The sequence below is a fragment of the Microcebus murinus genome, chromosome 6 (assembly GCF_040939455.1).
Source record: "Microcebus murinus isolate Inina chromosome 6, M.murinus_Inina_mat1.0, whole genome shotgun sequence".
NCBI lineage: Eukaryota > Metazoa > Chordata > Mammalia > Primates > Cheirogaleidae > Microcebus > Microcebus murinus.
The window spans coordinates 73823953-73837527 of NC_134109.1; the positions used below are offsets into that span (position 1 = coordinate 73823953).

General features: G+C 38.4%; 1 protein-coding gene across 5 annotated transcripts in view; it reads right to left on the bottom strand.

The window, feature by feature from the left end:
• RYR3 (ryanodine receptor 3) overlaps window positions 1-13575 on the bottom strand; it is a 505145-nt gene that overhangs the window by 296258 nt on the left and 195312 nt on the right. For all 5 annotated transcript variants that reach the window (XM_076004231.1, XM_076004228.1, XM_076004227.1 and 2 more), the window contains 5 exons: window positions 13240-13314; window positions 10909-10987; window positions 5382-5494; window positions 3701-3800; window positions 819-912 (listed from right to left, as the gene is read on the bottom strand). In XM_076004231.1, coding sequence (XP_075860346.1) covers window positions 819-912; window positions 3701-3800; window positions 5382-5494; window positions 10909-10987; window positions 13240-13314 — 461 coding nt within the window. The remainder of the gene's footprint in view (window positions 1-818; window positions 913-3700; window positions 3801-5381; window positions 5495-10908; window positions 10988-13239; window positions 13315-13575) is intronic.

The window sequence follows — 13575 nt, forward strand, 5'->3', positions numbered from 1 at the left end:
GGAAAGGAAAGCATCACCAGCAGATCAGACTCACTGCTGTCCCATATTCAGTCTAATTTGGACCTGAGGTTGGATTTTTTTAATATCAGCTTTCTATAGTTATAGAGCCGAGCTTTTTATGCTCTGTTCCTTTGATGATTGACTACTAAAGGACTCTGTAGTATGAATTTAAAACTTGGATTAGTATCTTCCATCTCATGGTTTTGAATTTTTGAAAAGCATTCATCAAGGGTCAACTATGGAACCAAAGAAAGTGTCACCCTCAGCAGCACTCTCCTGGTGCTGCCCTTGGTACCACCTCCTGCTAAAGCTAGCTCTCATTGGATCTAGATTTGGTTTCTCCAACGCTATTTGATAATAAAGCAAAACCAAATCAACAAACTCCACCATATTTATTTAGTACACAAAATGCAGAGAATAGAGATGATCTGCCTTTGAAGACCCTGGTGAATAATTTGTGTATGACACAGACTCGCTAGAATGATTAGCCTGATTTCCATCAACTAAGTGGATGCTTCCACCTACGATTAATGCTACCAGGAACTCCTTAGATCCCAGAGCAACCAAAGCAAATAAAGGGCTCAAGAAGCACTATGGAAGAGCTGGCCTAATCAGCAGCATGTGTACATAGCTCTTCCAGTGAGCAAGCTCCACCATACTGCCAATTCTGTTTTACGAACTGGGAACCATGGCTGGGGGAAGGTTTGTCAATTGACCAACATGTACAGAATTCATATGTGGCCAAATATAAATGCAAACTCTTTAGTGTGAGTCACCTGAGACTGGAGACAGCTAGAAGGATGAAGCTATTGACTTACCTGTGCTGGGAATCATTCTGGTCTGTAGATGGGATCGTCAAACACTCATCATGACCATGGAAGAGACGTACTACATGTCCACCAAGTAGGTATCCTACATGAGAATTGTAATACATTCTACCATGAACTGATGGCAAGTTTATTCAAGAGAACAGTATGTTTAAAAATGGTAAACTCATGCAGGCTTGAGCCAGTTACAGAAAACACTGAGAGAGATGCGATTGGTAAACTAGGGATTCCATGAATTCAGGCCTCAGGCAGGAAAGACAACATTAATTCTAATGTTGAAAGTTAAATAGGGTTTCAGAGACAAGCAAGTCCAACATCAAAAAGGTGAAAATAGTGTATACATTGACATTAAAAAACCAAAAGGAAAATTATATTGTTACTACTGCTAGGAACATAAGGATTTTCCAATTGCTTAGGATGTAAACACATCCAATACCAAATTCCTGGATAAGTCTCTACAGTCTCATTGTGTATGCTTTGTGGCAAAATCCAGATCAAATTGCAGTCAAGGGAAAGAAAGGTGTTGGGCTCGGGGTAGCAAACTGTTTTTAAGAACTGTCTAGCTTTTGAATGCATTTAACAAACACAGATCAAATCTGAATGCTACTGCTACAGCACAAAGGAGAAAGCAGAATCACTCTCCGGCGTCCCTGAGTGAACAGGTAGATGCTTTTATCAACAAGCACTTAGCTTGCAGAACGGGAATGCTCGATAGCCATGGAGTCCAGAGATGGGAAGAAAACAATCAACTTCAAGGATATGATGACCGATTAGTCTTCAAATAAATCTGAGCTTTAAATTCAAAGAACACAGTAGCAGGAGAGAGAGGCTCCAGTCTGAACTTTACCTTGCTCAAAGAAAAGGGATTTGTTATTCCTTTGAATTAAAAAATTCTCTAGGCTAGTCTGTTCTCAGGAGACATGTGAACCTAGTACACTCAATGTCTGTATAAGATTTGTTTTTTTTTTAAATCACATAATTAGATTACTTTAGGGGCTGTCTTAAACTATTTTGGGTACTAGAATAAAACAATAAGAATGAGAAGTCACGCCAGAGGAGAAATGCGTGTTATCAGCATATCAGCAGATCTTGCACAGTGACAGTCTGATATGCCTTAGCTTGTTTTTTTCACCTAGGCAAGTTTTTTTCTTAAATTTTTTTCAAATATTCAGAAGTCGTCTTCCAATTTTCCTGTATCTTATTGTACTAATAATTCCAAGTATATCCTTTCTGAATTAAAATTATTCATAATATTCTGCAGGGGAATTCTTAACAGCCAATTTATTTAGAAAATTAAAAGCCTCTGTGACCAAGCTCTTGATTAAACTATCAGCTCAGGATTGTGAGGCTAGCCCCATGTGGAGTCCCCACTTGACAGCTCTCAGGCTCCATCAATCAATATCCTCCTCGCACAGAGAAAACTGCCCAGTGCTGGTGCATCACAACTTGTTACAATTGAAACATATCAGGGCCGCAGTCAGGAAAGAAAGACTGTGATGGAGATCACTCATGTCCTTAAAGGCTGAAGTGAGTTTTTCTCACTGGTGGATGCTTAAAGGGCATTTTCTACAGAGCAGACGACTCAGTGATGAGCTATCTGGGCTATATTACAACAAGCACACTCAACACTTGTATGAGGACCCTTTTGACACGATTTGCAAACACTACTTAATTAATCTCCACAAACCCTCTGGACCGGGAAATCATTGTATTTCTATGGTGAAAACAAAAAATTTAACACGGAAAAGATTGAGTCAAAACTTTCTCGGGAATGATTTCAACCCAGAGTTTCTTGATTTCTGATAGAAAGGAAATGATTGACAATAGACGGGGGGGGGGTGGGGGGGGTGGTGGGTGGGTGGGTGGGTGGGTGTGTGTGTGTGTGTGTGTGTAGTAATTTTGGCATAAAGGAGAGGGCTAAACACCTTCTGCCTTTTAAAGCCTTCCACTTGCTGCCAAAATAGTTAAGAATTTGTTGTCCTTTTCTGATTATTCAGTTTAGCCTGATGCCTCAGAAACTGGGGTATCACCTTGACAGCTCTCAGTTTTTCCCTCTCTTTACAAACATAAAAAGCACAGAAGGGCATTCCAGTTCGAAACTACTAGACTTAAATAGGACTGGAGTCTGTGATAGGAGTATTTTTAAAAATTCTGATCTTGCTATAAAGGTAAAGCAGTAACCCATAGGTCACTGACATTTGATTATTCTGCTCAGCTGTGGTATTACCTATGGGTGAGGTAAGGCCAGTCCATTTATTATGTAACTTGAAAGATGCACTGACTTTGTTTGGTTCCAAGAAATAAAATATGTTCATCAACGTTTGATGATCTTATTTCCAAAGGAAAAATAAAATACTGATAAAATTTCACTTATTTTTAAATGGCATTCCACAATGCCAAATACAAATAAAAACAAATGGCCAAATATACTTTCATTATCGAGGAAGTCCTTCCCCCGTGTTGAGAGATGCATAGGGAGAAATATAAAAAATGTCACCTTCTTGGCAAATAATCACTTCTAAAACTAAAGTTGCTGAGATCTGTACAAGTACAACTAGTAACCATAAATAAAAATGAAAAGTCAGTGAGCGAGGGAAGGTGTGTATCCAAGTCCTGAACATGTGCAGTGTTAAAATAATAATGTAGTGGGCTCCAAAGGATTAAAAAATTATGTCAGGCATGCTCCTATAACCAGAAGTCAGGAAAGAAAATAACCCACACTGAATTCAGAGAAATAAATTCAGCTGAGCTGAAATCATGCTACCTGTGTACTAGACATTCATGTGGAAGCTGGGAAGTAGCAGAAAATGTCAATGTATACACCACAAGAGAAACTGGCAGGCTCAGGGCTGAATGCATATAAAAAAGCACACCTTCTTCGATGCTACTTCCTGAGCATGTAGGATGTACATTCCAGAGTGTTTGCATAAAGGAGGCATCCACTTGTATGTTACCGTTAGATATTGACAGATGCTGCAGCAAAAACAGAAATGAGACATCCTTTAAATCACCAGTCCAGTCCTGACAGAAGCAGCTCACCTAGAGTTTTTCAAGGATTAAACAGCCTTCCTGCCATCTAGCCCTTTCTACATAGCCTGTGGGAGATTTCTCTACCAGATCTAGAAGCAGCTTCAAAGTGGGACACTGTATTCTAGGATAAGGGAATATTCAGCTACAGAAATGGAAGACAAATGTTGACTTCATCCCCTCAGCTGGATCTGATTCAATACCAAGTCATAAAATGTCTGTTCTTTGTAGGATAAGTGAACTCACGAATGGGAAAAATTACCCAGCATTTGGCCAAGGCAAAGGAAAATCTGCCCACAGGGTTGGTTCTATGAGAAACTCCTCTGACATTTCTCTGGTCTGTGGGCATCCCTGTCCCCAGCCAAGGGCTTGATGTTGGTGGCACTTGCTTATTCCCCATCCCCAGCTGCAGAATCTCACCTGCATTTTCAAACCTCTGCAACACCCCACGTGCTAAAACATTTCAAATTCTCTTTCTTTCTCCAGCATAAATTCATTTTCCTGTATTCCACTCTTTCTGGCTTGTTCTTCACTGGACAAGAGCTAAACAATGTGATAAATTCAGAATAATGGGAGCTAATGTGCAAATAGTGCTTGGGGCACTTTGGCATGGTTTGCTGGACACAGGATCATAATAAAGGATAACTAACCGTTAAATCCTAGGCACCACGATCATGTGGCAGGGAGAGAACTTAATCACCTCTCAAGTACAGTTGACCCTTTATTTTCTTGTTTTCTATTTCAGTATATTATGGGGGTACAAATGTTTAGGTTACATATACTGCCCTTGCCCCACCACAATCAGAGCTTCAAGCATGTCCATCCCCCAGACGGTGTGCACTGCACTCATTATGTGTGCATATACCCCTCCTCTCCTCCCATCTGCCCAACACCCAATGGATGTTATTGCTATATGTGCACTTAAGTACTGATCAGTTAATACCAATTTGATGGTGAGTACACGTTACAGTTGACCCTTGAACAGCAAGGGTGTGAACTGCACAGGTCCCCTTATGTGGGTTTTCTTCTGCCTCTGCCACCCCTGAGACTTCAAGACCAACCTCTCTTCCTCAACCTACTTAACATGAAGATGATGAGGATGAAGGAAGACCTTTATAATGATCTGCTTCCACTTCATAAATAGTAAATATATGATTATTATTTCTTCCCTCTGGTTTTCTTAATGTTTTTTTTCTCTAGCTTACTTTATTATAATAATACAGTACATAATAGATGTAGCATACGAAATGTGTTAATAGACTGTTTATATTATCGATACAGTGGGACAGTAGCCTTTCAACAGCAGGCTATTAGTAGAAGTTCTGGGGGAGTTAAAAATGACATGTGGATTTTGGACCGTGTAGGGCGTTGGCCCCCTCTAACCCCCATGGTGTTCAAGGGTCAACTGTATACTGTGTGAAAGCATCTTATTCTACTCAGCCTGCTGTAACTCAGTTCTCCTTGGCCATCTATTCCTAAAGGAAAAAACTGTGAAAATGAAGGACTCCTGTGATAGGAGGTACTTACAAGGTATCTTTCAGAGGATACACTGACGAGGATGAGATCGTCGCCAATTCGAACTTTCTCTCCCTCAGACCTCTGTTTGGAAGCAGGATGTATAGTCCACCAACAGGCTTCTCCTACACAAAGGCTCCTCAAGTTAGTCATTACTTCATAGAAGCCAATGTCCCTGATCCTGTCCCTTGTTCTCCTTCCTCCTGATGACAACCCCTCATGCACACATATGCGCACATACACCCATACTCTAGACCTCAATTTCTATGTATCTTATAACCATTCCAGATAGCCCCACATCTGCTCTTGACTCTATCATTTTCATTTTCCCTGGTGACAGAAAGACAGGGTTTGGGAAAGAGTATGAGAGGCCAGAAACTTTAGAAGCCTTTGGGCATTTTTAATGCTATAGAAAAATGTTTTCTTTATAGTTTCTTCCAGATTTTTAAGAATTGACTTAATGGTCTACTGTATCTTTGTCCCACCATCCATAAAATCATACCAAAATATCAGTAAAGGGATTTTTTTAAAGGCTTACATATACAAGGATTCAGACAACAGGTGAAAAATTGATAGCAAAGAAGAGAAATTGATATTTTGGGAAAAGGACAGCAGATGGATACTTTTAGCCATGAAAAAGTTAAAACTCAAGTCTTTGAGTAAGAAAATGGAGAAGAAACCACTAATAAAAAAGCCCATTCTTGCTATGGATTCTTCCCCAGAAAGTCTCTGAAATTGGAGGTAATGGCTACTTGTGAAGGCAGCAGAAGATCGGTTGAACATAGTAGCACTGGTGAATAACTGAAAGTTTATATCCTGATTTGTAAAACCCAAGTTCCCTCCCCTCTACTCTTGTCCCCTCAGGTTCCAGAATGGTAGCTGCAAAGCTGAACCACGATCCTTCCCCAAATTTGAGGATTACTTTTCAGGGAAGCCAAACTCTCCAAGAAAAAAAGATAGTATGGTTCAGGGTCAACAGTGAAGTGCCCAGATCTTTGCCATATTACCTAAAAGTGAGGCTTAGCAAATGATAAGCCACAGCTAATCAGCTTTCCCTGCCTTTATCTGACATGAATGAATACCAAAGATCACCCAACTCTGAGAAAACAAAAAGGGCAAAAAAGAGACTTGGAGAAAAAGCTTAAAGACAAGACAAAATAAAACTTAAAAAATCTTGTAATTAATCTCAAGATAAGAAAAAGTTAACATTCATGAAATGGCTATAAAAGTATCCACGAAAGGATTCCTTCAGAGAAAAAGAAAAATACTCTCTCCTTGATCTTGAAAAAAATGGAAAGAAATAAGAGGATTGTAAGATAGAGCTGAAAACAATCTTCCAGAATGAAGAATGAAGAAGAACAGATTAGAAATAGGAGTGAAAAGAAAATTAGAAAACCAATCTAGAGGAATTTCAGAAAGTGAGACTAGAGAGAAAAGGAAAAGTGAGGAAATTGACAAAGAAATAATATTAAAACTTTCCCAAAGCTGAGAAACGAGCATTTCCAGATTGAAAAGACCTACAGAGTTCCCAGCACCATGGAGAACAAAGACCCACACTAAGGTTTGTTCCTGGGAGACTTCAGAGCAGAAAAGGATCCACGCCAAGACATGTCATTGTGGAATTTCAGGCACTAGAGCAAAAGAGGTGCTCTTAGTAGCTTTCAAAACATAAAAACAGGTCACACACAAAGGATCTGCAATCAGAATGTAGACTTCTCAACAGCCAGATCCTAAGCTAGAAGAAAGCCTTCAGGAAGCTGAGAAAAAAATATTTCCAATGTAGAATTACACTAAACTATCAATTACTTGTGAAACTAGAATTGCAAAACTTTCAGACAAGATTTTACCTCTCATGCATCATTTCTGTAAAAGCTACTGGATAACTGTATTCCATCAAAGTGAGGTGGTGAAGCAAGAAGGCTAAAAAAAGAAAAAAAAAAGCAAAAACCAAAACCAAGACCAAAACGACAACAAAAAAATGAAATCCAAGAAGCAAGACATCCAGGAGAGAGGCAAAGGGAATTCCTTGGATGATGGTGGATGTTTCCAAGAAGATAAAAGTGAAAAAACAGATAATGTGACTGAATCAAATCAATGGAGATTTTCACTTCTGAAGGACAGTGTGGAAATGAACAAATGATTGAATCACAGAAAATTAAGCAAACAAGACAATTATTAACTACCGGAAAACTCAAAAGTGCTACAATAAATTACCTGGTCAGAGTATAATATGAAGCTCATTTGCAAATAAAAGTTATAGCTATAGCAATATAAGTAGTTAACATTGATTTGGCAGTTAAATAAAAACAGATGTAAATATATTGAGTGGTATGAGAAGACAAGGGAGAGTGGAGTATGGGCACTAAATTTTTATCAGGACATCCGTAGGTAATACCTAACCTGGAAAGAATAATGAAATGGCAAAGTATGCATATTGTTCATAAACAAGTGATAAGTGATTCTAAAAGAGCTAAAAGTAGATGCCTCAAAGAGGGAGGAATCCAGAGCAGGGAGGGCAGAAGACTGATGTTTTTAATAAGCTTAGGAGCACTATTTTTCTCTTTAAACTATGTATGGGTATTACTTTGATTAAATTTTATATTACATGAAAAAAGAGGTTGACCTCTACATTTGAAGGGGGAAATGATGTGTCTTTTATGTCATTTGTGGACCAGTGGAGGGTGTCTGCGCTGCAGGGGCTGCTGTAGAGGCACACAGGAAGATTATGTTGTTTTCCTCCTGTCTCCTGTGCTCTGCAGCCCAGGGAAAGAGTATCTCCCTGAGTCAATAGGATGGACCACTCCATAGCCCTAAAAGACATAACAGGGCTTTATGTTTAGGTGTTTAAAATACTTCTTTCCTCCTAAGTCCAAATTCTATAGCTGTGTCTAAATCCTAAAAACAAAGCAGTAACAAAACTTTAAAAGGAGAATGGAATAAATTGTATCACCCAAATCAAGGGTAAAATGATCATCAATTCTCTTTTAAGTGTAAGAATTTATTTTTGAGTGCATTGGGGAAAAAAAAATTCCGGAATTGTTCAAGAAACTTTCTCCTGATATTCTCCTACTGATTGAACTCAACTACTAAGCAGTTTATTGTTTACAACCCTGAAGAGGTTTCTGAGCCCAAAGTGCATTCACAGAATTATCCAGACAGTAAACAGGATGCTATTTTCTGTTGCAGTCCACATGAATCTCATTCTGAAGTGAGGGAACACACCCCAGGTAATAATGAACTTTATCTGAGTTGGATGTGAGTTCCCCTTCTCTCCCTCACAACTAGCCTTCTTCAAGGAGATTATGAAATGCTTGGGGTGAGGGAGGTGAAACAAAGTACATTATTTTAGGCTCTAGGTTTTCAGGACAGTCAACTTCTGATCAGTCAACTTGAACTTGGGTTGGCTCATGTGTTTGCCTGGTTTGTCAGCAGAATAATTCACACCAAGTCTGCTTTTAGGAATTTACAAAAAAGTGCTGAAAAGAGTAATAATATTCTCTGCTGTTATTTCCCTTTATTTTTATTGGATTCCCTGAACACTTGAGTAGAAAGTGGTATTTCTCAATTTCTTCCCAACTCTCAAAAAGTACAAAGTCACTTTACTGATATAAATAGAATGACCATATATGACTTTTCTGACGACGTTCTCTAAGACTGACAGCTGGTTTATATTTAGAGGCCAACTTACATTCAGAGTGTGGCATACTTCACTCATTTTGTAATTTTCAGCAAAGGTTGACAACACTTTAGAGGAAATTATATCTTAAGGATAATACTTAAGCTGAAAACAAAGAAACCTCTAATCAAATTCAAATATAATCTTATTTTAGGGGGAAAAAAACCCATAATGGGCAGAGGCCAAGCCCATTCTTCTGCTTGGTATGAAAATGAGAAGAGGAAGAGAGAAAAAGGTTCTCCCCAGGCACTCTTAGGAACCATTGTGCAAGATGCAGAGACAGCAGGTGCACATAGTTTGGACTTGCTTTTTTTCCTAGGTCATCTAGAAAATAAGACAATTTGGATCCTTCCTTCTGAACTTGAGCCAATTTTAGAAGAAAAAAATAAACTTTTGTCCTTTTTTGGCTACTCAACATTGGAATCTGCTCCCTATTTAAGGGAAAATGTCATGGTATTATAGACTAAGGTTAGTTAGACTCTCTATAGTGTGCCTTAGGAGGTTTTCTCTTCCCTGTTCTTTCTTTTTTCCTGCCCAAGTTCCAAAGCTGGGGCTCCAACTTTAGTGCAAGTTCTACTCAGTATCTTTCCAGCAAATTCTTATTCTGCTTGAGTTAACCTGAATCAATTTCTGTCACTTGTTACAAAGAATCCTGATTGGTACCTAGCCCAACCTTTAAATGGAGCACAGATTTCACATGTAATGCCCTTGGCTGATGGTCAGATTGTCCATATTTTCAGCCACAGGCAGCACCCTCTATCTCAGGGCCAGCTGTTCCCCTCTTGGTTAATTGCAGATGTTACCAAGTGGTTTTCTCCTTTAAAGTGAAACATGCCTCCTTTCAACTTCTGCCCACTGCTTTGTTGAGTCTTTGGAATAACTCACAGGAGGCCAGCACCTTCTTTGATACTGTAACTATGTAGATAGCTATCTTAGACCTCTGTTCTTCACTTATGGTTTCCATAAATGGTCATCCTGGTCAGCACCTTCTTCAGGACCCACCTCTTGACTGTATTTTTGAATGCATTAAAAAAAAAATAAAAAAAAAATCTAGTGATTCCCAAAAGAAATGATGCATACTGTAGGTGGTAGAAGGCAATTCAATGACATTGAATTATGCAGTAAAAACTTTATTTTCTTTTTACTATCATTTTAAGCCTTCTGATTCTATCAGAGAAAAATTTTAAGTTTGGAACTAGTGTATCATTAACACTCTTCTAATATTTGTCAACATCTCAATAATTTAACAGCATGGGTTTCTTTTCATTATGTTTACTTTCATGGAAAGAAATATCAGTTTTTTTTTACTTTTAGCAATAAGTTCTGTCTGTAAAATTCTAAGTACAAAAGTAAGTAAACTTAAAGCAAAGCAAAGTAAATGATATTAAAGGGGATATACTGGAATAGCACAATCATGATGTTGGATGTCATTGACTAATGTTTGAAAAACAGTACTTTAGAAATAGCTTGTACATTGAAGAATAAAATGAGACTACTCCTTTGATCTTGACATATTTCATTTCTTAAGCCCTTATTATGCTACCTTTATTTTTTTCAGCAGTCATTTAGTATCACTGTTTATCAGGAATGACTTGTCTACTTACTTTCAGTACCCAATGCTAAAAAACTAATTTTTCTTTGAGATTCTGGCAGGTTGTGGTTAAAGCATTATGTTCTCCTTCATTCTTAGTTCCAGTGTTTTCATCACAGATTCTTTCTTTAGTTCATTATTCTCCAAAATTTTTTCAGACCTATTTCTTGACTATGTTGGTTTGAAATCCCAAATGAGTAACACATTCAGGCTCCTTCTCAAAAGCCCTTAGCCTAAGACCCCACCAAGAAGATCTGGGAATATTGACTTACCTGTGGCATGTTCCCGTAGACCTACATCAAAGGCAAGTTTATCTGTTTGGGATCTTGATGTAGTCAAACATGTTAGATACTGTAAAACAAGAACAGATGCTAGTGAAGTCACACTCTTCCACTGGCTCTTGGTATCTCACCACTAGTCAGCTTCCAGTTAATTTCAACAATGAGCTGCTCCGAAAAGGCTCATTTATCTTATTCATTGCAAAGTTAATTGGTACAATGCTTTAAGAAAATACTTTTATAATACATTTAAAACCTCAAAGATTTTCTTTCTGATGACCCAGTGATTTAACTATAGAATAATATGTTTTAGAGATGAATCTGAAATATTAAACATGCCTTAGTTCAAAGATACTCTGAGGAACTTTTGAATTTAAATGGAACATAAATGACCAGCAATAATGGAAAGGCTAGATAAGCTTTGGTATTTCTATTTTATGGAATATTATGTTATTAAGAATATCTATCAAGATTGTATAATAACCTGGAACATTGTTTATAATACATTGAACTAAAAAGTAATATATAAAATAGTACATTTATACAGTTAGCATGTACACAAAAATGTAAATGCCTAGCAACCAGACTAAAAGGAATGACACCAAAATAACAGAAGTTAACTTTAGAAGAGGGATGGGAGAGGACTTGGATAATTCCATCACTTCTATTTATTTTCTGGTTTTCAATTTTTCTATGGGCTTTAAAACTTCTCAAAAAAATGTTTGGTTTTTTTTCTGATTATAAAAACACATGTGCAGGTATTTAAGAATGATTTTTAAAATAACTTATTAAAGTAAAGAACCCCACGAGCCTGTTCCCTGTCTCCTTGACTGATGGGCACAATCACATCTTAGTATTAGACAGGGAGGCAGGTGAGCCCTTGGGATGTGCCTTCTGAGCTGTACTTCTAGTTTCTGCAAGAGGAAGATGGAAAATCATCACATTGTACACAGTCATATCTCATAGGCTTTATTTTCAGAGCTATTCTTATAAGGAACTGGCCAGTATACAGTTTATGTTAACTGTGAGTGAGCTTTTTTTAAAGGAAGGGTAAACTTAACTATAAATAATGTAATGTATGCCTTCAGGTTTCTACCAGGATGTTAGCCTGAGTTTCAAAGTCCTGAGGTTATGTTTATTCTATTTAGGTAGGGAAAGAGAAATGTCAGGGTTTTATTTATCCTATGGATAAACACAAGATTCTGAAACTACCACTTCTCAACTCCAGTGACTGTCAGGGTACCAAGTTTCTCCACTCTTAAAAATGTCCCCATCTCCTACTCAGATACACTTCCATTTGGTCACTTTTTGTCCTCTGTCTTTGCCATGAAGGACTCCAACAGATGAAGGTTCAGTCCAAAAAGGTCAACTTCTTACCAGTGCTCAGGAAAAAAAAATGCTGCAATAAATAAATTATTTAAGAGGCAGCTGTTGCTCCTGCTGCCAATTTGATAGTTCAAGCTTGGAGATGAACTTTGCATCCTGCTGCAGGTGTAAATGTATGAAAATAGTCTTGAATTAATGTATCAGTTTTCCACTAGGGCTACAGAAAGATGACAAATCTTCACACTGAGAGATTAGGAACTGAGAGTAAACATTATTGGAGTTGGCACATATTCATTTTGATTGGGATCATAATATTCTTCTTAATATTTACTGCAAAAGATCTGCAATACCTGTAGTTTATAACTTATATTTGTTTAAAACACGCAAATTTTTTCAAGTTACACTGGATTATCACCATTCTGATTAATTCTGGTTCTAGATCCCTAATTAGTAATAGAGGATCAGCTTTCTGTGACTACCTTGCCCCTATCTTCCTCCTGCCTCTAGGTTAACACAATGCCTCTAAATTCTTCCAGAACTAAAGACAATGGGTATCATTCAATAAAAGAGAAATGTCACAAACATCCCATTTTATTTGTTTTTCTTCTATCCTGGTTCTCCTTATATACTAAAGAGACCAGTTGCTCCTTGAATCATTTCATTATTCATCCATCCAACAAATATTTATTGAGAATCTAGTATGCCCAGGCACTGTACTTGGCCGGGTTAGGTTTAGTGAAATCAAAGAAAAAAAGACATGGTTCTCTTCCTCATGAAGTTGGAAGCAGGGCATCAGACATTAGCCAAACACAAATATAGAGTTGCAACTTGAAGTAGGTGATGTAAAGTAAATGCTGAGACGATAATATGCTATAATTAGTTATATTCCAATTGTTCCTGCTATTTGCTTGGAATTGCTGGTTTCCTGTACTCCCCGCCCCCACCCCTTCAGTTTCCCCTCCTCCTTGAATGGTGAACGTAGACCTCAGACGTGCTTACCATTCCGCTGAAGGAGTGCCTCAGGAGAATCGCATGTCCATATAGCAGGGTCCTGTGGCCACCCCCTTGTGCTGCCTGTGGGGATGACAAGGACAGATGTCAGCATCCGCCAGCTCTGGCTTCTCTGAGAGCAAAGCAGCATGAGAATTCTGGGAGACAGACTACCAGGAAAAGAGCCATCCCAAAGCTCCCAAGGAATTCATTCTAGAAGCAAGTGGCCGGCCTGCGGGCGGAAGGAGGCTCGTGAACACAGCCATGCAGCATCCTTGGGAGAGGGTGCGTGGGGGCCACATCTCTCCCAGAAATGGTCCTGCCCAGGATCAGCAGAAACCCAGA